This window comes from Desarmillaria tabescens (assembly GCF_030435595.1).
Source record: "Desarmillaria tabescens strain CCBAS 213 chromosome Unknown EV420scaffold_169, whole genome shotgun sequence".
Taxonomy (NCBI): domain Eukaryota; kingdom Fungi; phylum Basidiomycota; class Agaricomycetes; order Agaricales; family Physalacriaceae; genus Desarmillaria; species Desarmillaria tabescens.
In genome coordinates, this window is record NW_026848468.1 from 35,539 (window position 1) to 62,171 (window position 26,633).

The following is a 26,633-nucleotide window of genomic DNA, read 5'->3' on the forward strand; positions in this document are numbered from 1 at the left end:
AGGTCTCTGTCTACCTCGACGACATACTCATTGCCTCTAAAACCAAGGAGGATCACCGACGCATTGTACGCCAAGTACTCAAGATACTCCGCGACAACAAGTTATTCTTGAAAGCGGAAAAGTGCGAGTTTGAGGTCGAAGAGACCGAGTACTTAGGAGTCCTCATCAGCGAAGGGAAGGTGCGCATGGACCCTGTGAAAATTGCAGGCCTCTTGGATTGGCCGATCCCATCCAGAAAACAAGAGCTACAGTCGTTCTTGGGCTTCTGCAACTTTTACCGGCGGTTTATCCGAGACTACAGTAAACACGTCAAACCGCTTACTGCCTTGACCGGGAAGGTGGAATGGAAATGGGGAGAAGCCCAGCGGCAGGCATTCGAGAAATTGAAAGAATTGTTCCGAGAGGACGTGGTGTTGGCCATTCCACTTGACAAAGGCAGGTTCCGTGTAGAAGCCGACTCCAGTGAAGGAGCGATCGGGGCCGTATTATCCCAGTGGCAGGAGGAGAAGTGGCGACCAGTCGCCTTCCTTTCTAAATCATTGTCCGTCACCGAACGAAATTATGAAATCTATGATAAAGAGCTCCTGGCCATAATGATTGCACTAGAAGAATGGCGCCAATACCTAATGGGCGCGCGGGAGGACTTCGAAATCTGGACTGACCACGCCAACCTCCAGTACTTCCGAAAGCCTCAGAAGCTTAACCGACGACAGGCCCGATGGGTAACGGAGTTGGCTGAGTATCAATTCACCCTCCATCATAAACCCAGGGCCCAGAATCGAAAAGCAGACCTGCTGTCAAGAAGGGCGGACCATGACCAGGGAAAAAACGACAATAAGGACGTGACGGTTCTAAAGCTGGAACATTTCCGGGCCTTGATTATGCCCACCGCGGAGGAGCTCCAAGAGAAGATCAAGCTAGCCACTCACGATCCCCATAAGTGGGATTGAGGCATCTCAGACTCCCTCAATCATGAAAAGGGGGTCTCCCGAAATCAAGAGTTACTATGGTACGACGGACGTATTTACGTACCCAAGGACAGGCAGTTACGGGGCGAGATCATAGCCCTACGTCACGACCACACCACCGCGGGGCACCCAGGGATAGAAAAAACAAAGGAGCTTATCCTGCGGGATTATTGGTGGCCTCGGATGTGCCCTGAGGTGGAAACCTACGTGAAGGGTTGCGAAACGTGCCAACGAACCAAAGCGGATCGTCGCCCTAAAAAGGCGCCCCTCTATCCGAACGCGATCCCAGAACGACCGTGGACTCATATCTCTGTCGACATGATTACCAAACTCCCAGACTCGAAGGGGAACAACTCCATCCTCGTCATCGTAGATCGATTTTCTAAGACCATCATTCCCATCGCCTGTACGGAAGAATTGTCCTCGCTAGGTTTCGCCAAGATTCTACAGGACTACGTCTATGTACCGTATGGTGTTATGCCGGAGAAGGTCATCTCAGACAGAGGATCTGTCTTTGTATCCAAGTTCATGAAGGAGTTCTACGCCCTCATCCAAGTCACAGGAAACCCCTCGACAGCCTACCACCCTCAGACAGACGGACAGACCGAGAGGGTCAATCAAGAGATCGAAAAGTACCTCAAGATGTTCGTTAGCTACCGACAAGATGATTGGAGCGAGTGGTTACCGCTCGCCGCGTTCACTCACAACAACCGAAAACACTCCGCTATGGGTTTCTCACCATATAAAGTGGTCTTCGGACGCGACGGGCAGGTCATCAAAACTGCCCAACAGCGAGATGCAGTGCCAGCTGCGTCAAAGTTGGTTCAAGGAATCCAGGAGGTACAAGAGAAGGCGAAGGAGTCGCTGGAACACGCGGCCGAGTCGATGAAGAAGGCCTACGACAAACACAAGGGGAAGTCAGTGGAGTACCAAGCCGGCGACAAGGTCTGGTTAGATGCCACCAATTTGAACCTTCCCCGACCGACCAAAAAGCTGGGAGATAGGCGGGTAGGCCCCTTCACCATTGTAGCGAAAAAGGGAGCCTCCGCCTACGAGCTAAAGCTTCCCGCGAAGTGGAAGATCCATCGTCATTTCAATGAGTCCCTCCTCACGCCATACCAAGCCCCCGAGTTCCTGAACCAACCGCGCCCAGAGAGGCCGCCGCCGGAACTCATCGACGATGAGGAGGAATACGAAATCGAAGAGATCGTAGGGGAAAGGGATCGAATTGTAGGATGGGGACCGACTCGCCGAACCATCACCGAGTATTTGGTAAAATGGAAAGGATACCCCAGTGAGGAGAACTCGTGGGTTAAACGTTCCAATATGGCGAATGCGGAGGAACTCGTCAACGACTACGAGGCCCGTGTCCAAAAAATGGTGTGGACGGTAAACGAGAAGGGGAAAACGATCAGATTCGACGACAAGATCCCTCGTAACCTACCTATCGAATACCATGACCCCGACATGCCATGTGTTACCGACATCGAAACAGTATATTCATCCGAGTGTACTAACCCAAGACACTCCGACACCCAACAAGACTCTTACCCCCCTTCCGAGGTCATCGATCTTATTGACCTCCCTGATGACTGTCCCGATGGAGAGGAAGAAGTGAATCTCCAGAACCTCGAACGTATACGGGAGAATTGGGACACAGAGGCGAGCGGAGACGATGACACAGACGACGACTCCTGGTCATTTTATTCACAATCCCGACGATCAACCTCGAGCCGCGGAGAAAGCTCAGAGAACTCATTCGATTCGAATGAGTCCTAAAAACCTATTTACGGTGTAGAAGGGGATTTCCACCGCTCAATAACGAGCATTGAACCCTTAGGGACCGTGGGTCCCGACAGACAGTTGAGGCCTAACCGGCGCATGGTGGCTCTGGGTCCCAAAAGATACCGGAGTCCAGGGGGAGACGGGTCTGAGGCCGAACACAACGAGTGACTCTTAATGGTGTAGCGGAGGCCCAATCAATCCTGTTTTAAAGCAGAAGGGAGACCCTCAACTCGCTGGTGCGGAAGGAAGGAGACATATTCTCATTCGGGACGAATGAGTCTTAAGGAGGGGGTAATGTTACGGTTATTCTTTTCTTTTTCTTTTTCTTTTCTTTTCTTTTCTTACTCAGCCGGATTACGCGTAGGCGATCATCACGGACTGACTCTCATGGTACTATTTTTAGAGTACCAACGTGTATTTAAGTAGGGCCTCAGCTGGTCTCAACCCCAGCTTCGGCTAAGGTTTAATCTACCTAACTTCGAACTCCGTCCTTCGTGACTATCTGTCCCATCGACTTCGTCGCCTTTGACTTGCTAAAGCGTCACCTACTGAAGTGTGAGTAGCGACCTTAGTACGATCTAAGTCGATAGAGTTAGTGGCTAACACTAAAGTAACCGCACCAGTATCCCAATCGATGAGCGGGTTATGCCTTTGTAGCCAGTCATGCCTGAGAAAAAGGGGGGTCGTTCCAAGATCCACAATGGCCAGCTCTATTCTTTCCACGTGGTCCCCAATTCGTAGTCGCACCTCGGCATACTCGGTGATGTCACCTCCTTTGTTTCGGGTGCCGTCGGCATTGTACACCGGAACAGGTCGGGCAGCCTTCTTTAGGTTGAGGGCGTGGCTTTGGGCCCAGGCTCAGTCTATGGAACTACCCGTGGCCCCGCTATCCACCAACGCCTTCAGGGAATGCACTTCTCGAGTGTCCAGCGTCTCTAATTGCACGTTAATAGATACATTGCGCCCTTTCCTTCCTTGTATGTACATAGGGGGTTTTTGGAGATCCGCCATCCACTCCCACTTGTCCCTAGCCTCTCTCGCGGTCTCGGGTCGTTCCTTGAGGGCCTCCCATAGTTCTACCGTTACCTCGCCCTTGCAGCAGGAGTGGATCCATCGATTCAGGTGGGCAAACGCGGCCGCTTCGTTCTTGGCCAAGCGTAGGGCCCGACGGGTCCAGTGCGCCCCAAACGGTTCATAGTAGGTGTCCGGGATCGCCTTTTTGGTGTCGAGGGCCGACTCGGCATCAGGGGTCATGGGAGACTTCCCCTTAGGCGTGCTAACTGGGATATCAGATCGGAGGTAGGCTTCTTCATCTTCGACTTCTTCTACAGAAACGGGGGGGTTCTTGACTCAAGGTGGCAGTTGGTCACCGGGCCGGTCGTCAAGGCCCCTCGGCAGCACTTGGTCACCTTCCGACGAGTTGGTGGAGGAGGGTTCGCTACCCTGTGTTCGGCCCTGGCCATGGGCATTTGCGCGCGGCATTGTAACCTCCACTGTTATCCTGTACTTATCCTCATTCCTAATGCCGGCAGTACTCTCGGAAACTCTAGGCAGACGCACACGTATTGGCTCGTCAAGGGGGTCGGCATCGTTTGCGGATGAGTCCACTACTAAATGTAGGTGGTCCCCTTGAGTCATGGCCTCAGCTGCTTTTCCACCGCTGACGGGAGGAACAACCAGCCCTACATCTGGGCAAGAAGGCCCACCCGTCGGAGTCGTCGGCCGATTCTCCCTGCTGGTGATACGCCTGGTATCAGGCTACCCGTAGATTTTGCGATTTACATCAGTTTATGCAATCTACAAGCGGTACAGAGGGCTACAGTGGAGGCTTCGCGCTGGTAGCTAAATACTACATAAAGAATGAAAGCACGGCAGTACAGAACGGACTTAGAAACGACATCTCGAAGAGTCAATTCTACCAGCCATCAACACGCCAAGCTAAGCCCTACCTAAACAAGACTATTACAGTCAAACCTCGGGGACTCGTCTGTATGGAGTATAAAAACCAAGAAGTTGAAGAATGGAACGAACTAGATGCCTCGTCGCCTCGACGAGTAGAAAGAACCTGTCAGGAAAAATTGCTAAGTCGAGAAACAGATCAGCTTTCGAGATCAACTCAGGCTAGGAAAGGAATAACCTTGGAAGAATGAATAGCCGCGTTGGGTACCGAGATGACCGACTTTGATCACGCAGTGATCAACAGAATACAATCTCAGACCTGCAGTCGATCGCGATCGGTGGTTACATCCTCGAGATCCTGCGCATACCGCAGTATTCAATACATACAGCGCACGGCAGGCCTTGCAGACGGAAGAAGGAGCACCCACGGACTAGTAGGGCACTCCTCGGCGACAGAATAACCCGGCGCAGTCGCGTCGAACTGAATAGAAACTAAGGAATGGCGCGATACTTGTAGGATAGTGACTCACTGTTTGTATTAATTCCAAAGCTCGTACCATAATTACTGTAGATACGGGCTCCTATACCTAAAACACGAATCGTATAAATTAGCAGCAACTAGACGCATAACGGCAGGAAAGCATTCCCCCCGCGTTTGTGCTAGTAGCCTGTATAGCTACCTAATCAATCACTGGTTTTTATTGCATATCCTCGACTGAAGTGAATTAAGTTACCAAAGTCAACCCATAAGGGCGACTACAGTAATCTAGAAGAGTTAAGTAGGAAGTAGAGCCATCCCCGTGTTTGCGCCTTGCTAGTTAATTGAACTGCTCCACGGACAAAGGCCTCGTGTTCTCTCTCTCCGAGATTAGCGATCTAGACGTGCTGAGTCGACTTTAAATCAAAAGACCTCATCTAGTTGAAGTAAAATAAGCCCTAGAACGCTTTAAGTTCGAACAATCGTCGAGTTCAAGGAACTCCAGAGTCTGTGTACTCTTTGCAAGTCTTGTACTTGAAGTCAGAACCTGAGTGTTCTTTGTAGAGTGATTTTGCACTCTTTGTAGACCTCGGAGTCTTTGGTTGTTTGATTATTTGAAGTGTCCGCTAGAAGTTCTTCTAGACGACGTCGAAACAAGCATAACTTGCTCGACTATACCTTACAAAACAAGTTCATAAAACCCCGCTATCGCGGACTAGTGTACTTTGTGTAAAACACATCGAAAGAAGAATTGAAGTTGTTTTCAGGCAAAACCCCACTAGATTATCTAAATCTAAGTACATCGCGAGTGCTTCTATCATACTCACCCTCGAACTTATATACATTGGTGATTGTGTGTGTGTGTGTGTGTGATTTAGTATCTAGATTGACGATCTAGACGCTAGTTTCATTTGCGCGCTGCCCGTTACCGAGCACATCACCGGGGCGACGACCACCACGTCTGGCGTCCATCTTGTCCTGACCTGAGGCGCTCGCTGGGTGCTCCAGAACTCTCCCCGTTCGGTCAGGCGGGGGTGTCTGAGGTGGACTGACCCCTAGGGGTTCATTGTCCTTCGCTGACTGCGTAGGACGGCGGAAATCCCCTCCTACGCTGTTGTCGGTTGGCGATTCGTCATTCTTAGCTTCTTCCACTGGTAACGCGGCAAAAATGTTGGTATATTGTTCGAACGGGGTACCTACATACATAGTATAAGTCCGACTACTATTACAAGAGAGCGCACCAGATGAAACTAAGTCCTTGGCCGACGCCGTCGAATCACTTATTTCAACGCCGGCTCGTCTTTTGACGACTCCTCTCCTTTCACCTCTTCGACCTTCGTGTCTTTTCCTAGCTCCTCCTTTTCAGCTTCAGTGAGTAGTTGGTGGAGGCGAGCGACGTTGGGCTTTTTGCGAGGTGGGAGTTTGACGGGAAGCCACTTTGCCTTGTCTGTCAGACATTTATGGCCTCGGCTCCACCCGGTGTTCCCACACTTGAAGCACTGCTTGTCGGACTGCAATTTGTCGATTTCCATTGGCTGCCCCGCGCCTCCATACGTAGTTCCTGTGGCATCCTTCTTGTCGCCACTAGGCCCTCTGCCCTTCGACTGGTTTTGATTGCCTCGACCTGAACCGCCTTGGTTCGAGGAGGTCTTACTGGCGAGGCCCTGGGCCACGTCGTATCGATAGTTGGCGTCGATCCTTAGGACTCGCGCCTTCCATTGCGCATAGGTTGTGGGGCGCTCATTGTCCCCATGCATAACCGTTTTGCGTACTGTCGGCCTAATCGCTGCTTCTACTGCTTCGAACATCTGCTTCTCGTCGCCGAACTCTCCGCACTTGTGGGCCAATCTTTCGAACTTGGCAAAGAACTCGACCGCTGACTTGAATTCTGCCTGCTGGACCTTCTTCCATTCCGCCTTCCAAATTGCAAGCTCCGCTACTTCTCGGAATTCCTGCGTGAGGTCATGGGAGAATTCGGCCCAAGTGGGGAATCTCCAATGCCCCTGGTCATCCCGATACCGATAGTATTGGTCGCCCCACCAGTCCTTGGCTTTCTCCCATAGATAACCCTGCGTGAAGGTTATGCGGTAGGGGTTTTGGCCCTGGTCGTTCATGGTAAAATGCAGCGGGAAGACCTGGAAGTACATTTCGCAGTGATGAAGAAACCGATTAATGTCTGTGGCTTCTCCGGTGAAGTATTCGGGTTGCGTGATTAACTTCGGTTTTACGTCGTTCCATGGGTTGCCGTCTTTCCCCACGGCTAACGTCCAGGGTGGTATAGGGTCCGGGGGCGAGGGCGCCCTAGGCGGCACCGGAGGATTCGGCGGCCGTGGTAACGACCGTAGGCGGTAGTTCTCCCCGGGCAGGGGGTAGTCGCCCGGGTACCCTGGTCGACGCGGTGGCTGAGACGGCTGCTGAGGCGGGACCGTGGACTGCTTTCCTTTGTCCGAGGGTCCAGCGCCCGGGTCATCCATGTTATCGTCGTCAGGCCCTGCCCCTGCCCAGAACGCCTCCGTTTCGAGCGGGTTGGGCATCGGTTGAGGTCGGCAGTAAGGCGCGCAGCCTGGCTGCTGGTGTTCAGGGAACACTTGGTTCCATACCTCGGCGGCCTTATGCCACGTTTCCACCTCCAGGATATTCTTCATTAGATAGACGTCCCCTAGGGACTTCACGTACCGGTAATCTTCTCCCGCTTCTGTAAGGAGCCACTGGGAATCCTTCTCCATGTCTTCCATCATGATTTCGTATAGTCCGTGCCATGGTAAAATATTAAAGATTGTCGGGGTCGGGGCCGTGGGTTCGAGCAGGACTGTTCGGACCGCCCTCATCACCTCCACCTCGAGGGAACTGTTTGGTGGCTGACTCGGCATCCTCGGCCTTCTGCCTCTCTCGGGCGATTCGGTCGATCTCTTGGTTACGTTTCCACCTTCCGATATCGGAGTCGGGGTCGCTGATCTCCGACTCGTAGGCCTCCCAGGCTCTTCGGCGGGCCTCGAGGTCCGTTCCTGCTCGCTCGGCAAGTCCTGAGTATTGGAGCGCAGCTGCCCGCTGCCTATTCTCGATCTCGGCGCGGGTGGCATCTGGCTCGACGGGGAGGTCGTAGAAGCCATTGGGCCCGAGGAGGGCGGCGACTTCGGCGCGTCGAGTGCGTAGGTCTGCCGCTCTTGCTCGGTCCATTCGGGCCTCGACTTCTGGGGACTCCCTGGCATCTTGAGGGAGATCGAGCGACTCGACGAGCGTGTGGTAGAGGAGCGTCCAAGGACACTGGGTTTCAGGGACGGGGTTGGCGAATGCTCGCCCTGCCACCGATGGTGTAAAGGGGATTGGGGCGAGGTCTCCGGCGCCAGCAATCTCTCCAAGCTCCTCCTCGTCATAGTCTGGGAACTCGTCCCAGAGCTGCTGATCCGTCGGTTCAGCCCTGGCGATGGTGGGAGCGGGCGTTGGGGTCTCCAGGCGCTCGGGGATAGGGAGGCTCCCCGGGGGCGTGATTCCGGCCACAGGAGTTTCTTCCTCTGGCTCGGCATAGACCCAACTGGTGCTGGGGTGCCAGCTGACCGGGGCTCCTCTGTTTGTCGGCCAATTTGGAAGAATGGGTCTTGCTCCATCTGGATGGGCGGTAGTCGCGGCGGAGGCCCCAAGGGCAAGCTCTCCGGAATCACTGTCGTAGTCATCCTCCTGGGCGACCCGGTATCTCCTACTTTCACTTCGCCAGACCGCGTCTGTCCACCTATTTCCTGACCTTCCGCTGTAGTTGTCTCCGGTATAGGTCGCATCTTCCTCCATGTTCGGGTAGAGGTCATTGAGTCTAGTCCTCTCCCACTCTGTGAGCTCGTCCCCTTCGTACTCGGTGTCAGAGCTTTCTTCGCCCTCGACCAGATGCCTGGTGCCTTGTCCTCAGGCTCCATCGGTACTTGACTTGCCTTGGATTGGAGACTGGTCGAAGAGACCTGGTACGGGCAAGTCTCCTCTGTCGAGGAGTACGCCCCGGGTATCGGTGATGTCGACTGAGTCGACTGACTCATTGGAAGCGCTTCTGTAGGAGTCGGTGCTCGATCCTGAGGATTGTGAGCTGCTCCACGACGATCCGTAGAGGGATCCTCCAGGTTCCCCGGAGGCGGCGGATTCGACATCTTGTAGCGTCTGCTGAGATGCTGCGGGGATGTGTATTACTGGCGGAGGGTACGCCGGAGTGCTGGAAACGTAATGGAATGGGAGTTGCGTGCAGACTCGCCTCTGTTGTCGAAAACAGCGGTGTAGTCGGTACAAAATAATGGACAAGAAAAAGAGTATAAAAGTTGCGAAGACGGCGAGAATGGTGTCTGACCAGGGCATTCGTGATCGGGTCTACTCGTCGCGTAGTCTGATGATTACGATTGACCATGCGGTTTGGTAGATGGCTAGGATGGTGATCACGATAAGGATTGCGATAATCAAACTGAGGTCGGTCTCGTAATTGGAACCATTCATCAGCAAGGTTTCACTCGTGTCGGAGGTGCTTGTCAATGTCAACAATAAGATTGTTAACAAAGATGCGAGGCGAAGGAGTATGGTGAAGAGGTGCGTGATTTCTTTTCAGAAATGGCGTAAAAATCCAACCCAGAATAGCAGGACGAGTCCTGCAAACAGTGGTGACGGGATATATACGCAGATGAGGAAGACTCAGAGTATGGTCACTATGACCAAACCCAAGGGGTCGTTGATTAGGAAGCGTAGCACATGAAGTGCGATGATAATTAGAAGGAGGATTGGAAATATGTTGGGCAACAAGGAATTTGTTGGGCAACAAAGGACGAGCTTCGGCTAAATGTTAGCCACTAACTCTAATCAACTTAGATCGTGCTAGGGTCCCTACTCGCACTTTGGTAGGAGACGCTCAAGCAAGTCAAAGGCGACGAAAGATGATGGTGCAGATAGTCACAAAGAACAGAGTTCGATGTTAGGTAGATTAAACCTTAGCCGAAGCTGGGGTTCAGCCCAGCTGAGGCTCTACTTAAATACAAATGGATACGCTAATAATAGTACTGTGGGAAATGATCCGTCGGGATCGCATATGAGTAATCATGCTGAGTAAAACGAAGAAAAATGAATAAACCGTAACACTCGCTTTCCCACACATACAAACTCCAGCTGCCCGTTCGTGTAGCAGCATCCCAGTTGGTGTTATCAATGAGCAGATCTGTGCCAATGATCCAGAATTTGGACTTATCGGGACTGCTGATGAGGAACGGATCCTGAACACCACCTGTCCCACTGGTCGGGACAAGGATAGCATTGTCGCTGTTGAGAGTCTGGTAGGAGAGTGGGTTGTTTCCGTTACTGAGGTGTGCGAATATTGATGCCTCACGGTCATAGAAGTGCACAAAGAAATACCCGACTAGGTCCTGTCAAGTATATGTCAGTGCCATGAAATTGAGCTGCTGCAAACATGCACATCGCTTTGCCTAGGAGAGGGTAAAGCTCGAGCCAGGAAGACCAAATGGGAATACACCCAGAGTGCAGCGAAAGGCACTGGATTGTACATGTGACGAGGGACATGAAACTCAACCTGCCTTGGCTATCATTTTAATATCAACGATGGAGAAACCAGGCCTAGTGACGGGATGCAAAAGAATCATAGGATGTTCCATGTCATTCGCCCACGTCCTCGTGGCCCAGAGGGCTGGTGGTTCTTTCGACCTCCGACTCCCGAGTTATATCCATAGTTTATATCGACAACCTTGGCGCAACTATCCATGTGGGGCAGTGTGTGGCCAATCATCAGGGAATGAATATTTGGCAAAACGATGTGTTTTGGGGACGGGACCGATATGGTTGCAGAGCACACAAGAGCGGGTGATGCATACTGGCATGGAGAAATGGCCTTGATTTTTGGTATTATACGCCGCTACCGGGCGATATTTTACACGTCTTGGAAATGTAAGAGCTTCACTGTACATTTTAAAGCCATCAAATGCAGTGTGAACATTATAGGCCACGTGACGTACGAAAACCAAGTTGCACCTTGCTCCAAGCGATAGACCTTAGTATTTTGTTTGAAAGCCCCATCATTGTGCAATAGTATTAGAATTCCGACATTCTTGACGTAATTCTATAAACAAATCAGAAAAGTGGACGAAAGGAACACAGCTGACGCACCCAAAGACTAAAGTCCTTGAACTCGCCGCCAATTACCCAGGCAACCGGTTCTCTCCGTTTCATAGAATTGAATGATGATACCTACTATTACGCTCTGTGCGCCTGCTCCCATCTCAGAGAAGTGCAGTCGAAAGCTATATCACTTCCTGAGAAACAACTTAAGCATTAGAGGGAAAACAAGTGGCAACCACACCTTCAAAACCTCGAGGCGCCGTACCTCCATCGATATCTACTTCCGACAGCCTCCTTCTCTTCCTCATAGAGATACCATACGGTGATATTCGACTTCCTGGGCTTTACCAGCGCAACAGAAAACAGGCAAACAGCTGCAGAGACGTTAGCTGATATCCAAAAGTCGATAGTAGTCGTACATTGCAGCCGCCCTGTGCTCATCACTCGTAGGCCTTCAGATGATCATCGATCAGGGTTAATAGCTGCAGGCCTAAGTGATTTATTCCTGTGGAAAGTGCATCCCGATTCCCTACGTTCGGCCGCAATTTGTATGGTATGCGTAACCCAAGGGCCTGGATACTAACCGGAGAAAAAAAAAAACTGATCAAGATTAACAACGCGGAGAATAATCAAACGACGCACAGACGCAGACAGCCTAGGTTCGCAGAATAATGTCAGCAATCCTCATATCCTTCCTCAGACGGAAGCTTTACCATCTCCTTGCCCCTTCCCGCCAGTGCGACTCAAGTTCAAGAACGACCCCAGGATCACAGAGCAGTCTTTAATAGAATATCTTCATGAATATGCCACGAGAACGAGATATAAGGCTGGACGTCGGCGGGGCCATCGTGGGAGAGGAGAAAAGGTGATGACAATAAGTGCAAACAGACGCGTCACGTCGTTGGCGTTGCTTTGTCAACTACCATCATCAGCAGCCGGACTCTTCCTCGAAAATTATCTTGCAACCACCAATTCTTCTCATTCCAAGCATTACGACATCATCAAGTTGAGTCCGAGTCATTTGTGATTCGACTGCGCCTGTCCAATCGGTTCTATCTCGCAAAGAAGTAGAAGTCAGCAATTCGCAATAAAACGTTTCTGAGTCTCCTTCGCCTCTCCGTGGTCCCACGCAGTCCTTACTCCAGAAATCGCACCGCATAATTGGGCAATGCTCCTACCAAGACACCCCAGCCTTCGAGGATGCCTGAGATTGTGTTTCTTTCTCATCAAGGCCCTATTCGTGTTTGACATCATAACTCCTCTGCGTTTACTCCAATTTTAAGTAAAGTATACAACTGACAATGACACGTCTCAAAAGTTGACGTTTGTCTGGATCCATATTCGACACCGATCTGTGTCACACAGAAGTTTCAGGTGTAACTCCGTATCAACTGAGACGATCGCTTACAGGTCTGTCCTGTGCAAGCATCCCCTATTCAGAACAAGAGCCTCTTTCATTGCCGCTACCTCAGCAGCTACATTTTTCTGATAATGGCAGTAGGTCGAAACGATGATCTTATCTCGTATACTTCATACTCATATCCCTTCGTAGACTGCGCTAGACATGGATTTTTCTGTCGCAAACCCCCATCTGTATGAAGGCCCTTCCGACCGATTGCCTCGAAACTGGAGCAACAATTGGGAAGATTTTCCATCTCGCGAGCATCTATTTCCCCTCGTTAATAGCCGAATCTTTACGAGTCTTGACATCGAACTTCATCATCGTCTCTGGTGAAATCTACATCATAATGTACCATGATAAATCAGACAAAGCTGTCATCAGGATCGGCAACCGGTATTTCATATGACTTCGAAACGGATGTGCTCCTGGGATTCATTCATATGTACCCGACGTTGCATACCTTTTCGGACCAGGCAAGGCAATGGGAGGGACCGCTTTCTCAAGCTTATACACTGACCCCTTTTGTGGAAATCGAAGAGGATGTGACGTCAGATAATTACTACGATGAGGTTGAAAGATGGGATGAAGAGGTAAATAAGGCTAAAGCGGTACACTCCTTGACAAGTTCTCGCCAATTATGTTACCTATAAGTGATGCAATAGAAATCATCAGCGCTCGCGTACCGGTCGGTGAATTTCCAAATCTTCGACGCCTCCACATCCTTCAGCAGATACGTGTCGCCACATCTGAATATGATCTGCGCAGAATCGGGCTTGTACATGAGGATCTCTATCGTGCCATATATGTCAAAGTAGGCTTCGAGTTCGACGTTAAGGATCATATGCCCATAGACATATGGGAACAGGAAATCATCAAAGTCAAATTTTTCCCAGTCACAGCTCCAGCCTTGTTGAGGTAGACGGGAAGCATCTTTGTTGAGATGAGGGGAGTCAAGGCTCAGTTCCGGGTATACCTGAGCATCGGTCAGTTCGTGAAAGACTGCGCTTGTACTATTTCTACGTACCGCCATATTCCTGCTACGTTAGTAGAAGGTCTTATAGGGGATGGATGGTAGCCGAGTTTTTGACAGCTCCCCGAGCCGAATGTCATCGGACTTTCTATGTGTGGTAAATTTGAACGGCGCGCCACACATAAATTTCTGTTAAAGTCAGATTCTCGGTGTGGCAGGTTCTTTGTTTGTCACTTTGTTTACTGTGACTCATGTTACTATCACGCTCTCCACGGAGTTGCTCGGCCGAACTTCCATTCAGCTCTCCAAACAGCGATTCTAAGAGAAAATGCGAGCTGGTGGCGGCATCTGCCGCCACCGAGCGAGGCTTTTTCGAGCAGCACCCTTATTACTGTTAGTTTTTGAAGTCCTGATCATAACTACTTACTAACTGATTCAATTCACCCACAATCACCAATGGCATCGGCTCTGATTCCAACTCTTAGGTTCAATCGTGTATAAGTGAGGTAGTTTTTGGACAATGGATACTTTCATGAGGAGCGAACGTAGCAGGCTTTGCCCCAGAGCGGGCCTTACAGGAGTTATTCATAGCTGGGATCAGTGGCAACGTGTATAAAGAAGCACCGGCTGGCTCTGGCCGAAATAGGGCCGGCTTATCCCTCGGTGTACAGATCGGTCGAGCCTTCAGCACTGACTCGAGGACCCTGAATTAAAAAACGCAAAACGTTCTTATTTCTATCGATATAACACTTACATGAAGATAAGATAATTGTCAAGAAGTCAGCAAGGTGTTTACCGCTTGAGTCTTTTTATCTCTCCATCCCGTCTTTCAACTTCGTCAGACTAATTATCGGGCATTACATCCGCTACCCTTTCCATAGGCAGCGCATAGGTCCAGGAAAGCAGCCCCTGCCATTGCTTCCTCAGATCCAAAGATGCATCCAACGTCGACTCAGCACCACCTGCTAGTAATGCTGACGTCCTCGACGTATTTCTAAGAGCGAAATTTTTAAAAAAATGTGTAGAAAGGAATACAGCTGACATACCCAAAGTCAGCGAATACATCGCTAATCACCGAGACGGCTGGTTCTCTTAGGTTGACGCATTGAACGGCCACGCCTACTGCCACGCTCCTCAAATACGTGGCGTTCAGCTCGCAGAGGCAGATCTAGCTCCACCTTAATGCTCAGTCCAGCGCTGCACAAAAGCCGTGGTATTTGCGAAACAACTGGAAGGAGCACATATAAGCATTGGAGAAAAAATAAGCGGTAACCATACCTTCAAAGCACTGAGGCACCGTATCTCCAGCGATATCTAGCAATGGTTATATATATGCTGATTCCCACGACGTTATTCTAAGAACAAGTCAAAAAAAGGACGAAAGTAACACAGCTGATGCACCCAGTCCTCGAACTCGCCGCCGACTACCTAGGCAACCGGTTCTCGCAGTGAATGAATGGCTAGCTCCTTGAATACGAAACGTTTGGCATGTGCGTGTGAGAGCTGGTCTATTTCCATCTCAAAGAAGCACAGTCTAGCCCTGCATAGAAGTTGTGATGCTTGAGAAACAATTTAAGCATTGGAGGGAAAACAAGCGGCAGCCGTACCTTCCAAACATTGAGATTGAGGCCTGAGGCGCCGTACTCCAGCGATATCTATTTCCGACGCCCTTCTCAGAGGTATACCATATGGCGAGCATTGTTCTCCGCGATATATGCATAGACGCGGCTATCGTTTTGAAATTCGACTTCTGGGCTTCCCAGGTGCAACATAAAACAAGGAAAGGCTGCAGAGACGTTAGCTGACATCCAAAAAGGAGCAGTGTCATGCCTCCAGATGGACAAGGTTTGATAACTGCGGACCCTAAGTGTTGGTTTATTCCCATGCGGAGTGAATCCCTATAACTTTAAAGCCTTGATCCTACGTTCGGCCGCAATTTGTATAGTATGGGTGACCCCAGGGACGTGCATACTAGCCGGGAAAAAAAGCACTGATCAGAAGTGGCTGCGCAAAGGATAATCAAAACGACGCACAGATGCAGACAGCCTAGGCTCGCAGACGAATATCCGGGATTCGCATATCGTTCCTCTCAGACGGCGACCCTGAAGCATCTACCATCTCCCTGTTCCTTCAGTCCTCAGACATAAGAGCGACTCGAGATCAAGAACGACAATAGGGTGGCAAAGTAGTGTTCCGCGAAATATTTTCTTGGAAATATGTGCGATGAGAACGAGACATCAGGCTGGACGTTACCGAGGTTTGACCGAGGTCGTCGTGGCGAGGACAACAAGCAAGTGCAAACAGACGCGTCACGTCGGTGGCGTTGCTTTGTCAACTTGTCCAAAACTTGTCAGCGGCCCGACTCTCGTGGTATCGAAAATTATTGCACTCAGCGTTTCTTCCGATTCCAAGCATTATGATATCCTCGAATTGAGTCCGAGTTATCCATGTTGATTCCACTACACTCGAGTCGTTCTATCTAGCACTGAAGTCAACAATTCTCAATAAAATGTTCCTGAGTCTCCTTCGCCTCTCCGTGGTCCCGCGCAGTCCTTACTCCAGAAATCGCATCACAGAATTGGGTGTCGATGCTCCTACCATGAGCCCCGACCTTCGAATAATTTTAGCGAGGATGGTCCTGAGATTGTGTTTCTTTCTCGTTGAGGCCCTATTCGTGTTTGATATCGTCCTCTGCATGAACTTCAATTTTAAAGTCGACAGACGTCGCAAAAGGTGAGGTTTGTCTAGATCCATATTCGATACCCATCTGTGTCGTACAGAAGTTTTGAATGACAGAACCTGTGGCTTTGTATCAACTGAGAGGACTGACTGCGGGTTTGTCTTTATGAATCCTGTTCAAGCCTCTCCTATCAAGAACGGCCCTCATTCCCGTCACCATCACCCAGCTACATTTTGTTTATCATGGCAGTGAGTCAAAGTAATAATGTCGATGATACTTCATTCTCATATCCCTTTGTAGACTATTCTAAACATGGATTTTTCCGTTCCAAATCCCCATCTGTATGAAGGCCCTTCCGACCAGCTTTCTCGAAACTGGAGAAAAGTATTGGCCAGGGAACAGGCACACAGCCAGGGACCGTCGAACGGTCCACGCGGGATAAATACAAGAAACGGAAGAGCGGATCACACGGAAGGCTGAGAACTTGGAACGCGCTGACGTTCTCGTGGTATCATAGATTAAATTTGTATCATTGTCCGGTTCGAATAAAAATGACAATTTCCATACATAAGTTGTCACCAGAAACAGGATATCTTGGAGTGAGGTTTTAAGTAAAGATTCAAGTTTAATTACCCTTCAATCAAGCCGCATAAGTGTAGCACAAGAAACCATCTTCCGTGCTCAACACGTCGGCAACCTACATTTCAGTCAGAATGATCAACAGAAGTCACGTTATTATACAAGTGCAGCACATACCGTTGCATTAGGAAGAATGTCGAACATATACAATACGGTAGCTCCGGTGGTCTCCTGGTATATTGTTTAGTACATCTTGTGACAGAAACACAGTAGCACATACAACATAACCGGTCGCAGGTTCTTTCTCCGACTCATACCCGATGTTGTTCAAATCATTGATACGAGTCTCGTTGTCGCCCTGCCACTTCCACCAAAGCTGCAGCAGATACACGACTCGAAGATCAGTCCACACAGAACACAGCCGGAAAGAAAGTGAACTGAACGCACATAATCCACAAATCCGTGATGCATCCAGAACATTGGATCGTTAGGTGAAGTTGCAACGTTAGCCATCTGGTAAAAGGATAAAAAGATAAGACGGCGTCATCGTATATGGAAAATCACGCACATCCCCGCCGATACCAGCATGCCCTGAGACATGGATCCCGAGATCTGTGGCTGCGACACCCATGGTACTTTTGAAATCCGCAAGTGTTTCAAGGGCAAGCAGAGCATCAACGTATGTCTGCCCGACTCTGATCGAGGCGGTCTCATCCACTTCGCGTGCAAGAAGATGTGAGATACCCGGCGTCGCGCTCAAGGGCCGTGTGAGGTTAGCAAAAGGCCCGTCAATGACGGCCCAGTCATCTTCCTCATTACCATTCCCTCCAAAGTCTAGTAACACGGGAGAGGTGGAAAATGCACTGGCGTCGACAGCTTCATTCCAGTACGGCAACTGAAATCCGGGAAGGTATTATTCGTTTGACAACTAGGGTAAAGCATAGGTAGACGTACAGCACCGGTGTATCCGCACTCGTTACGGAGGAGTGTTTCGTGGACATAGACGTAATAACGGTGGACCTGGAATACGAATTTAGACTGTAGATCCCGAACTTGAGGATGAAAATAATGTTCATACATGTAGGAACCTAGACAAGAGAGTACAAAGAGCCTAGGTAAGCGTAGTATATGACGATGAATAAAGGACTACTGACTGTCCAGTTACATGCCAGAAATCATTGCCGTCCGCTAAATCACTTTGCTGCTGATGTGTACCAACCTATCAAATAGAAATATATGAAAACGATTATATAGTGATATTATGAAAGGAAACTGACCAAGTCATCGTAGCGCGAAACAACGTATGGAATGTCGGTTTGAGCAGGCGCGTTAAGGAGACAGAGTTCCGCCGCGAAGTATGCTGCCTTCTCATCTTCGGTCAATGCATTCCTACAAGGTGTGTTCAGAATGGTATACCATGCATCGATACTGTAAGATGAATAGTTACCATTCCACACGAATAGTTGGCTCTGTGCAGGTCGACCGTCGACTGGCGCCAGGTGCTGCCAATGCGCGAGGCAGCTGAACAGCAGCCAGGATCAAGATAGACAGTTTGGAGAAGATGACGTGCATGGTAGTTCAAAGAGATGATAACCAAGAAGCAGTCCGGAAAGGTAGACAGAACTCGACCTGTAAAAAGTTCATTTCAGTAAGATGGACTTTATATTCCACTTCGTGGAGGTTCAATCCCGACAGAGTAACGAAAGAGTCAGCAGTAAGGTATCATCAGGCACTTGACAAAATTGCCACGAAAGCTAGCCGCGAGGGTCACACAAAGTGCACGCAAAAGTGGCGCAAAACCGTAGTTTCCGCGTGTGTTGAACCTGAAAGTAGAAATCAGAGTGTTGTGATCATCAGCTCTTTACTTCACAAGGCCCCCGGATATCTACCGACGGTTTTTTTTTCTTCTAAAATTTCCGCATCTGGTACTTGATTCATAGCTGTAGTGTTTCAAGCCGAAGCAAAGGATGTGATGAGCCTGAACAACACTCTCCCTCGGCAAAAAGATCTCACAAGAGTCTTTCTCCTCCGTCTCAGTCATAAGTAATTGAAGTCAATTCTCTGGGGAAGAGAAGGGATTGCTGTTGGCTCGCTAGAACACAGGTTGAAGTCACTAAGAATCTTATCTTTATCTTATCTGCATGCCTCGGACTTCGGATCGGCGGTAATTGCTCGCCCTATTATAGTAGCCCATCAAAATGACATCTAGAAGCGGCTGAACGGCTGAAGCTTGAGCGCGCGCCTGATCCCCGACTTCTCGGGATTATTGCAAGTATATCAGCCCAATCTCACGACGCCTCAGAGAGTGACTTTTACAGCAGAATCCTCTCACATATTTATAACATTATCATTTCACTCTTGTATAGTATAATACAGTATTACACACGAACCATTAGCACAAAGAGCCGATTTAGCGAAGAAGACACGTTACTATCCGAAATGCATCTCAGTGCGAACGAAATGCGGGATACCAACGTTGCAAGTAAAAGCCTGTGCACCCTCCAAAAACTCAAAGGTGTAACCCTTTTCGCTGTGTATCACCAGGCCCTCGAACGCCTTAGGATCCATCGGCTTGTATCCAAGGATCACTTCTTTAAGCGCCTCTTCCTTCTCGTGATATCAAGTGTTAATGTCGAATTGTTCTTGTTCCGTTCCTGACATTCTATTCAGACTCGGTATAACACTACTCAAGTCGAGACTTTTCAGGTACGGGAGACACGGTATCTGGTTAAGGACGGGAACCTTAAGAATAAGGTTCAGCTTCGTTCATTGAGAATTTTTTTTTAGAAAAAACATGCGATCATATCTGCTTCTCCTCCAACATGGCTCGTAAACACAGTCAACCCGACGAGCTTCGGACATTCCGCAACCAGTAGCTCGAGATGTCCGGGAGTGGTAATAGGCCAGCTACATTCCATGGGAGCTGTCAAATGAAGGTACTTCATCGTACTCCCGTGCTTCTTCAAAAACTTCTCGTAGAATTCGTTCCCTGGCTCTCTCCCATCTCGCGTTCCTCCGCTGAGTTCGAGAACGCGATACAGATCTGGATGAACTCTAATTTCTCTAGTGCCCATAGAAAGTCCCATAGTTCCGGTGAAAGGCATGCATGTGGAGTGAGATGAGGGTCAGCCTTGATGGATCGTGCGGTGCGTTCCTTCCTCCATAAGGCATGTCCAGAAACCAGTCGGAGTACCGAGATTGTCGTGAATGATGAGGCTACCGAGACAATGGAAGTGGTCCTTGATAGACGACCAGTCTTCGAGCATGTGGAAGCCACCTGTAACCAGGTTCTCGATGCTCAGATAACGGTCACCAAAACCACTTAAATATCTCCCATAGGCGCCTCACCATTCTCCAGTCTCATGGTCTTGACAGCCGGTGTAGTCTGCCAAAAGGACCGAGTTGAGACACAGGCAGCATCGCCCCATGTGCGGGTTAGCCTGACGGCGTGGACATACGGACGAAGATAGCTTTATCAAGTGCAACGAATGTCAGGAAGGAAAGAGATGATAGTGTCGTCGTCGATTGCTGTACTGCGATAATTTTGGTCTTCTGGACGTGGCGAAAATGTCGCCATTGAATGGATCGAAATATCCTAGATATCCTAGCCTGATGTGAACCATGTCGCCGATGAAACAATATACCATACAAATCGACGAGAAGACAAGATATTCCACAGCATTATTGATGAATTTACACGTCGCCCTCAGTTTCTTTCTGAAGGAGTTGCTGCTGGTCTTAAGCAAAAGGCTTTGAAAGGAAACATCAACAAACAATCGCGTCGTGTTGGTGGCGCAAGCTCTGCACCAGACCGCAACGTCCCTCATCAAAAACACAGGCGAACTTTCTTTTCGGCTGCAAAGCACTTCTATTTACCCATCCGGCAGGGCCTTGATCATCCAAAATGACCTTCCTGAGTCCTCGTGCCTCCGTTAAAAGTCGGTAAGCATTATTTATTAAGTCGCTTTGCTGACAGATTAAGACGGCCTCAGTGGATATGCGGCTGATTACATCACAGAAGGAGGGTGTGCGGTCTCGCTCATACAGATTTTTAGTGGGAAAAAAAAATGATACACGGATGTTTCCAGATAACGCAAATGTTGTGGTGTCAAGTTGTTTATCCCGTCAGGATTCGGGTTTGCGACTGCCGAGGCACCTCCTAGCTTGTTAAGTCACAAGGATTATTTCTGTAGTGGGTGAAACGTGGTCCTGGCAATTGAATTCGAAGCTGAAGGTCCCAACGGCAGAATCTTTGAAAAAGATCGGATTACCACCTGCGAGATTTCTCGTGAGCTCAATCAATATTTTTTCATGAAATTTACCGATTGTTAGACATAGAATGGATACATGTTCTTTTATCTCCTCAGAACGACAATATATTCTTCTTGGAATCCGAAAGGTTGACGATGGTGGAAGTGACTGCTAAAGTAAGTCTTGCACCGCATCACGTCGACGAGCTTCCTGGCGAGTTGCCTGGGTCGTTCGGAATTTTTGTGCATGAGATTATCGAGAGCCACGGTGGATCCACTGGGTGGGACCATGAGACGAGCAAGGGAGGCTCGGAGGCTGCTGGAAGTTCAAATTGACTGTAGTCAGGATACTGCAAAAGATAGCGATTATCTTTGTCATTAGTATGGAGGGATAAGCCTAACTCAATAACAGATGCATGCGGGGGCTGATTTAAATCGCAATACAGCATTGTTGTTGGGAAAAGACAAATCCATCCCTGGATCGATTGTATGTTTCCTAATATTTGGATGAGGATTCGGGTCGGGGCAGAGGAATGCTGATATCAATTTTAAGGTTGAAGCACATGAACGAATAATATAGCCTACCAACATAGTAAGTTTCGCACTCTGAGAAGAAAGCCATATGCAGGTCTCGTCACGTCAAAATGCAATGTAATTTTCATAGAAGCATACAAAAACTAGTCTGACTCTGGCGAAGCACTAGTCATCTCCTGCACTACTTCGACAGCTTGTCCACGACGGAATTTGAACACCATCATCAACATCTAGGAGGGCGGAGCACCTCCACCTCCACCACTGGAGCTGTTCTCAACACCGCCATCTTCGGTAAGAGTAGCTGCCGAAGAAACCGAGTAGCTGGCTGAGATGTCGATACCCACAGATCCCCAGCTATAAATATCTTGTCAATAACGCACTGTAAACAGCAAGTGGACACTTACGCAAGAAGGCCATCAGAGATATCATCACCGAGGTAGACGTACTCGAGGACAGGATCAACGCCGTTCGTTCCCTCAACCTCTCCCGACAAAATCGAGTCGTCCTCATTTAAAGTGAGCTGCTGGGTATTGCTCGAGTACGGAGAAGTTGCTTCGACGATGGAGATCAAGCTTTGGTCGAAGAAGAGTTGGCCTAACGGAGGAGATTAAAAAATACATACTTCAAAAGAAAATCAATGAGACTTGCCAACGTGGTGATCGCTATCAGTCTTGAAGGTACCGTTGTCAAAAACGGTTCCATCGTTGTGTGCGATGATATGGATATGATTTGCTCGCGACGTGTAATGTCCTGTATCACAGAGAAGAATCTCAGTATGATATATACACATATGTTATTTTGCGAACCTGGGAAAATGGTCTCGAACTGGGCGTAACCATCAGAGTTGGTCGGCTGAATGCCACGAAGGAAAGTCTTATCCTGCATATCAAACAGGGCATCAGAAATGAAAATGATGCGCGAGCGAATTCACTTTACCAAGTTGGTCTCGTCAGTTTGATCACCATTACCACCAGCGACAACACCAGAGTAGACGCCCGTTGCGTTGCAGTGCCAAAAGTCGATGTAGACATCGGTGACAGGCTCGCAAGTGGAGTAGTCAATAAGCTCGACGTCGACATAGGTGTATATGCCTTCTTGATCCTCAGTGATGTCCGAGCGAACGTATTCTCCATCGACGTAGTACGGGCCTTGAGTGGTCTCAGATTCGAGCGTGCAAGACCCAGTTCCATCGAAGGGATCCAAATCGGCAGTTAGACCGGTCGCGTTCGACTGATGGTCAGTGCTCAAGACGTCATCCAAGCTGAGACGCTTGTAGAGGCTGCCTACAAAAAGGTATGTCAGTTTCTTAGACTAAAGGAAAGACTCCGTCAATGTTACTTACTTGTAGGAAGACCTCTCTTGCGGCGAAGGTTATCGGCGAGCGCCCTGCGACGAGCAGCCGACTTTTCGAGGTGTCCACGACGCTTAAGAACGTCTTGGCAGGCATTGAGGGAGCGACGCGCGAAATTCTGGAAGTCGGCGCGTCGCGTGAGCTCACTCTGGCTCAGAGGAGCATCAGTAGGGTGGGCGGTAGCGGCCGTCACAGCGAGCAGAACCGCGGACGCAAGAGTAGAGAAATTAACCATGGTTATTGAGAAATAAGCCAATGAAAGGGGATTTTTAGATAGAGATAGTCTTTCTCAAAAATTTTGAGTCTTTTTATTTCTTTCCTCTCCAGAATCCGCAGCGCCTGGAAAGAAAGAAAAGAAAAATTTTTGACGCGGTGCTGAAGGCGAATGTCCTTGGCAGATACAGGTTCGTTGTAGCGAGGAGAAATGCCGCAAGCGTGATTGGTTCCCCGCATTGCCGCAGCATCTGTATCACCGCAGCAAATGCATGTGCTGAAAGGACAATGATATTATATGAGAACGACCCGTGCATATGAGTAAGGCTAACCTTGAAAAGCAGACACTTACCAAGGCATAAAGACAATGGTGTAAGTTCGGATGGATACAGCAGCATTGCTGAGTAGCCTGTTGTTTGGCTCCTCCGTCGCCAGCTTGAAAATTCTGTGCTACAACTGAAGGATCGGCAGAAACCACCGCGGAGGTAGACGTCAATTGATCACCATCAGATTTGCAGACTCATTTGGAGCACATGGTGATTCCTAAGAAAGTGCGAGACAACGCAAATAAGTCTCCAGTCGGCAGAGAATCAGTACAACGGTCAACACACAAATACAAGGCTCCAGAAATTACCGTATGGATTATTAAAGCGAGTCCAGCGCGAATCGTGAGGTCTGATGCGGTCTCGCATGTTCATGACATTGAATCAGCCCACTTCGCAGATACTTCTTGTCCTCGAACAAAAACCCGGACTTTATCCGACGTAGTGACAATCTGCGTGATACCGTGGGTATCTGCGTGAGCCAATTAGATAGTCGACAACGGTCATTGTTTCAGAGAAAAAGATTATCCGAAAGCTCTCACCGTCCACGGACCCTATTACGCCGAATCCGCTAACAATTCCTTAAAAACTGGGACGTGGAACGGCTCCGGAAAAAATCCGCATAGGTAGGCTCAGTGATGATGATTCCGTGGCGAGGAAAATTCGAGTTGCAGGATTACAATGGTTGACTTGGCATCATACAGCCCGATGATCCGGGATGAGGCTTGAAGCTTGAAGAGGGGAGGCGAGACAATGGAGGACACAGAATAAGAGTCGACATCGGAACGCTGGTTCAAAGAAGTTCCAGTAAAGGATGTTGAATCCACAAGCATATTAAACTGGAAGTCAAGTCAGATTTAGAAATCATTAAGGCGCTCTATCATTATATCGATTTACGTATCAATGTATGGAAGACTTCCCGTGCGATGAACCATCTAGAAAGTATCACGTCTCTTCATACCAACCCTAACTCCTAACGGTTTTCTTAAGAAACCTTCTCTCACTTGCAACTACAACAAAGTCAGCGTGAATATGGGCTAAAGAAGATAAACACATACAGGTTTTTCAGGCTTCTCCAATACAAAATGGAAGCGTTTCAAGATCGATGCGATGATAATATGCAATTCAAGCGTTGCCAGATTACGCCCAACACAAGCCCTACATTCATTCAATTGATACAGGAACGAATCTGAAAAAGGTAAAACCGCGTACCGAGGTCCTACAGAGAAGGGATTGAACGTCTTCAAGATAGCCGCACTATCGCACTCGAACCATCTCTCAGGTCGGTATTCCTCCACATCATCTCCCCACACTGTCGGATCCCGGTGTATTGTATAACTAGGAACACTGACGACCGTACCAGGAGGGAAATATTTTCCCAAGATCATCATGCCGCTGTTGGGTACTACCCGGGGAAGTCCCAACGCTGACGTGGAGTGAAGTCGGAGTCCTTCATTGATACATGCATGCAAGTAGGAGAGGTTCTTCACTTGATCTGCTGTGGCGACGCCAGAATCGAGGTTCTCGTCGAGCTCCTGGTGAAGTTTCTCTTGTACCCTCGGTGTGCGCGCAAGGAAGTAGATAATGGCACTGGACGAGCTGAAAAGAATGTTTGATTAGAAAGCTGGACCAATGAAATAGAGGTTGGCATACTTCGATGTAGTATCGGATCCCGCGATGAGAAGCGTCAATGCTTCTGCAGTGAGCTCTTCTCGGCCCATGGGATTACCCTTAGACAGAGCTAATCAGTACAGCGACACGAGAAAGGAAACGTTATTCACCTGTTCGTCCTTCCCAGCCTGCAGCTTGCTCAGCAAGTCGTTCTTGTCAGTAGGTTCCGATAACCTCTTCGCAACCGCAGCGATAGCCATTCCCGCTAACGTATCGCTGTCTTGTCCTCCCTTCCTGAACAACGGAGTTCGCTTCAACAGCGGCCTCCACCATCCAGGAAAAGCTCCCATCGGCATAGTGTATTCCCCTCGGGCGTTTAAGATCTTTACGGCTGGTACTTCCTTCATAGCATACTTCGCCCCCGCTTGACCGTAAGATGCCATAACGGCTAGCGGATCTTCAGGCACTAGAGCTAAATCTCTGGCTGCCCTGATCATTCCAAATGGTGCTCCAAATGCTAGATCGCCTATGATATCAAACGCGAGATAGTTGGCCCCTACGAAGGAAACCGTAAGCAGAGCTTCTGGTCAATAAGGACTTTCCACCTACATGGTAAACAGTCCAACCAAAGGCGCCCGTCATGACCAGTCCAACCTTCTCCTTCGTCCCCAGACATGCCTTTCAGAGCATTATCATACAATCTGTCCCACTGCCCCAGCAGCTGACGGAGATAGCGGTGTACATGAGGCTCGAACTCCAGTACACTCTTCTGTGAAAAGACATGAGAGACAATCTTGCGTTTCCGAGTGTGATTGACGCGGTCACGGATGTTGAACAGGCCTCGTGTTATAGACACAAAGGCATCGTAGAACGACGATTTCAGCGCCCCATTTCCGTGACCATAGACAACAGACAAGGCGTCTGCTCGAGCCACGGAAATGTGGTTCGGGGCTATTCGGACGAAGGAGCCTAAAATGATATTATTAATGCACAGGAAAAAACGAGAAACAAGCGATGATGAACTGACCGTATCTCATATGCAAATCATGGATAATTTCTGAACGGTGACCTTTGTAAGACACACAGCCTAGCCACGCATCGGAAAACTTGGCGACCAGAGGACCAGGATACGAGCGCAGACCATGGGAGTCAACGAGGTAAGGGACCAGGTGAACGAGGAGGGCTATTGTCAGACCACTGGAAACAATCAACGTGAGGTTTGTGTAAAGCGATTCTAGGATAAGAGACAGCATTGTGTTGGGGACGAAATGATCCACCGAGGTCTCTTTTATACCGCCACAACTCAAACCGATGGAATACTGTAGCCAATTACCCACCCTGAGTGTGGAAGTCATATTGCTGTTGTAATCTCCTCTTCGAAGCATCGTGGTGACGTGTCCGACGCGAACGAGTACATCGGACGCGCCTATGAATACTAGCTTATGACGTTGCAATGCGAAAACGTCATAAGTAATGATTCCGCCGCTAACGTTGCCATTGACC

The 26,633-nt window shown here is 49.2% G+C and overlaps 7 protein-coding genes across 7 annotated transcripts; 1 reads left to right on the top strand and 6 right to left on the bottom strand.

The window, feature by feature from the left end:
- Positions 1–10,090: 10,090 nt before the first annotated feature.
- EV420DRAFT_353714 (uncharacterized protein) lies at positions 10,091–10,782 on the bottom strand. Its single transcript, XM_060481813.1, has 2 exons — positions 10,562–10,782; positions 10,091–10,511 (listed from the first exon to the last, which is right to left on the bottom strand). Exons 1-2 carry the CDS (start codon positions 10,649–10,651, stop codon positions 10,140–10,142), a joined length of 462 nt encoding a protein of 153 aa, XP_060321822.1. The 5' UTR covers positions 10,652–10,782; the 3' UTR covers positions 10,091–10,139.
- On the bottom strand, positions 10,742–11,658 carry EV420DRAFT_1754287 (uncharacterized protein; the record flags this gene model as incomplete). The annotated part of the gene is made up of 6 exons (XM_060480479.1): positions 10,742–10,846; positions 10,974–11,058; positions 11,115–11,218; positions 11,266–11,315; positions 11,347–11,399; positions 11,483–11,658. The coding sequence occupies 6 exons, from the start codon at positions 11,656–11,658 to the stop codon at positions 10,742–10,744; spliced, it is 573 nt and encodes a 190-aa protein (XP_060321823.1).
- Positions 11,659–15,805: 4,147 nt separating this feature from the next.
- EV420DRAFT_1488362 (uncharacterized protein) lies at positions 15,806–16,749 on the top strand (the record flags this gene model as incomplete). The annotated part of the gene is made up of 4 exons (XM_060470614.1): positions 15,806–15,938; positions 16,073–16,322; positions 16,451–16,517; positions 16,570–16,749. 4 exons carry the CDS (start codon positions 15,806–15,808, stop codon positions 16,747–16,749), a joined length of 630 nt encoding a protein of 209 aa, XP_060321824.1.
- A 119-nt stretch (positions 16,750–16,868) lies between these two features.
- EV420DRAFT_1680328 (uncharacterized protein) lies at positions 16,869–18,420 on the bottom strand (the record flags this gene model as incomplete). The annotated part of the gene is made up of 10 exons (XM_060479207.1): positions 16,869–16,966; positions 17,026–17,079; positions 17,129–17,224; positions 17,296–17,361; positions 17,417–17,743; positions 17,803–17,868; positions 17,927–17,936; positions 18,003–18,067; positions 18,126–18,237; positions 18,296–18,420. 10 exons carry the CDS (start codon positions 18,418–18,420, stop codon positions 16,910–16,912), a joined length of 978 nt encoding a protein of 325 aa, XP_060321825.1. The 3' UTR covers positions 16,869–16,909.
- A 3,372-nt stretch (positions 18,421–21,792) lies between these two features.
- Positions 21,793–23,218, bottom strand: EV420DRAFT_1754290 (aromatic compound dioxygenase; the record flags this gene model as incomplete). The annotated part of the gene is made up of 6 exons (XM_060480480.1): positions 21,793–21,986; positions 22,037–22,226; positions 22,281–22,382; positions 22,439–22,511; positions 22,569–22,915; positions 22,975–23,218. 6 exons carry the CDS (start codon positions 23,216–23,218, stop codon positions 21,863–21,865), a joined length of 1,080 nt encoding a protein of 359 aa, XP_060321826.1. The 3' UTR covers positions 21,793–21,862.
- Positions 23,219–23,260: 42 nt separating this feature from the next.
- EV420DRAFT_1754291 (uncharacterized protein) lies at positions 23,261–23,971 on the bottom strand. The gene is made up of 2 exons (XM_060480481.1): positions 23,549–23,971; positions 23,261–23,473 (listed from the first exon to the last, which is right to left on the bottom strand). The coding sequence occupies exons 1-2, from the start codon at positions 23,592–23,594 to the stop codon at positions 23,292–23,294; spliced, it is 228 nt and encodes a 75-aa protein (XP_060321827.1). The 5' UTR covers positions 23,595–23,971; the 3' UTR covers positions 23,261–23,291.
- A 483-nt stretch (positions 23,972–24,454) lies between these two features.
- Positions 24,455–26,383, bottom strand: EV420DRAFT_1282173 (cytochrome P450 monooxygenase; the record flags this gene model as incomplete). Its single annotated transcript, XM_060468291.1, has 7 exons — positions 24,455–24,529; positions 24,578–24,677; positions 24,732–25,118; positions 25,173–25,249; positions 25,301–25,686; positions 25,740–26,099; positions 26,158–26,383. The coding sequence occupies 7 exons, from the start codon at positions 26,381–26,383 to the stop codon at positions 24,455–24,457; spliced, it is 1,611 nt and encodes a 536-aa protein (XP_060321828.1).
- Between the last annotated feature and the right edge of the window lie 250 nt (positions 26,384–26,633).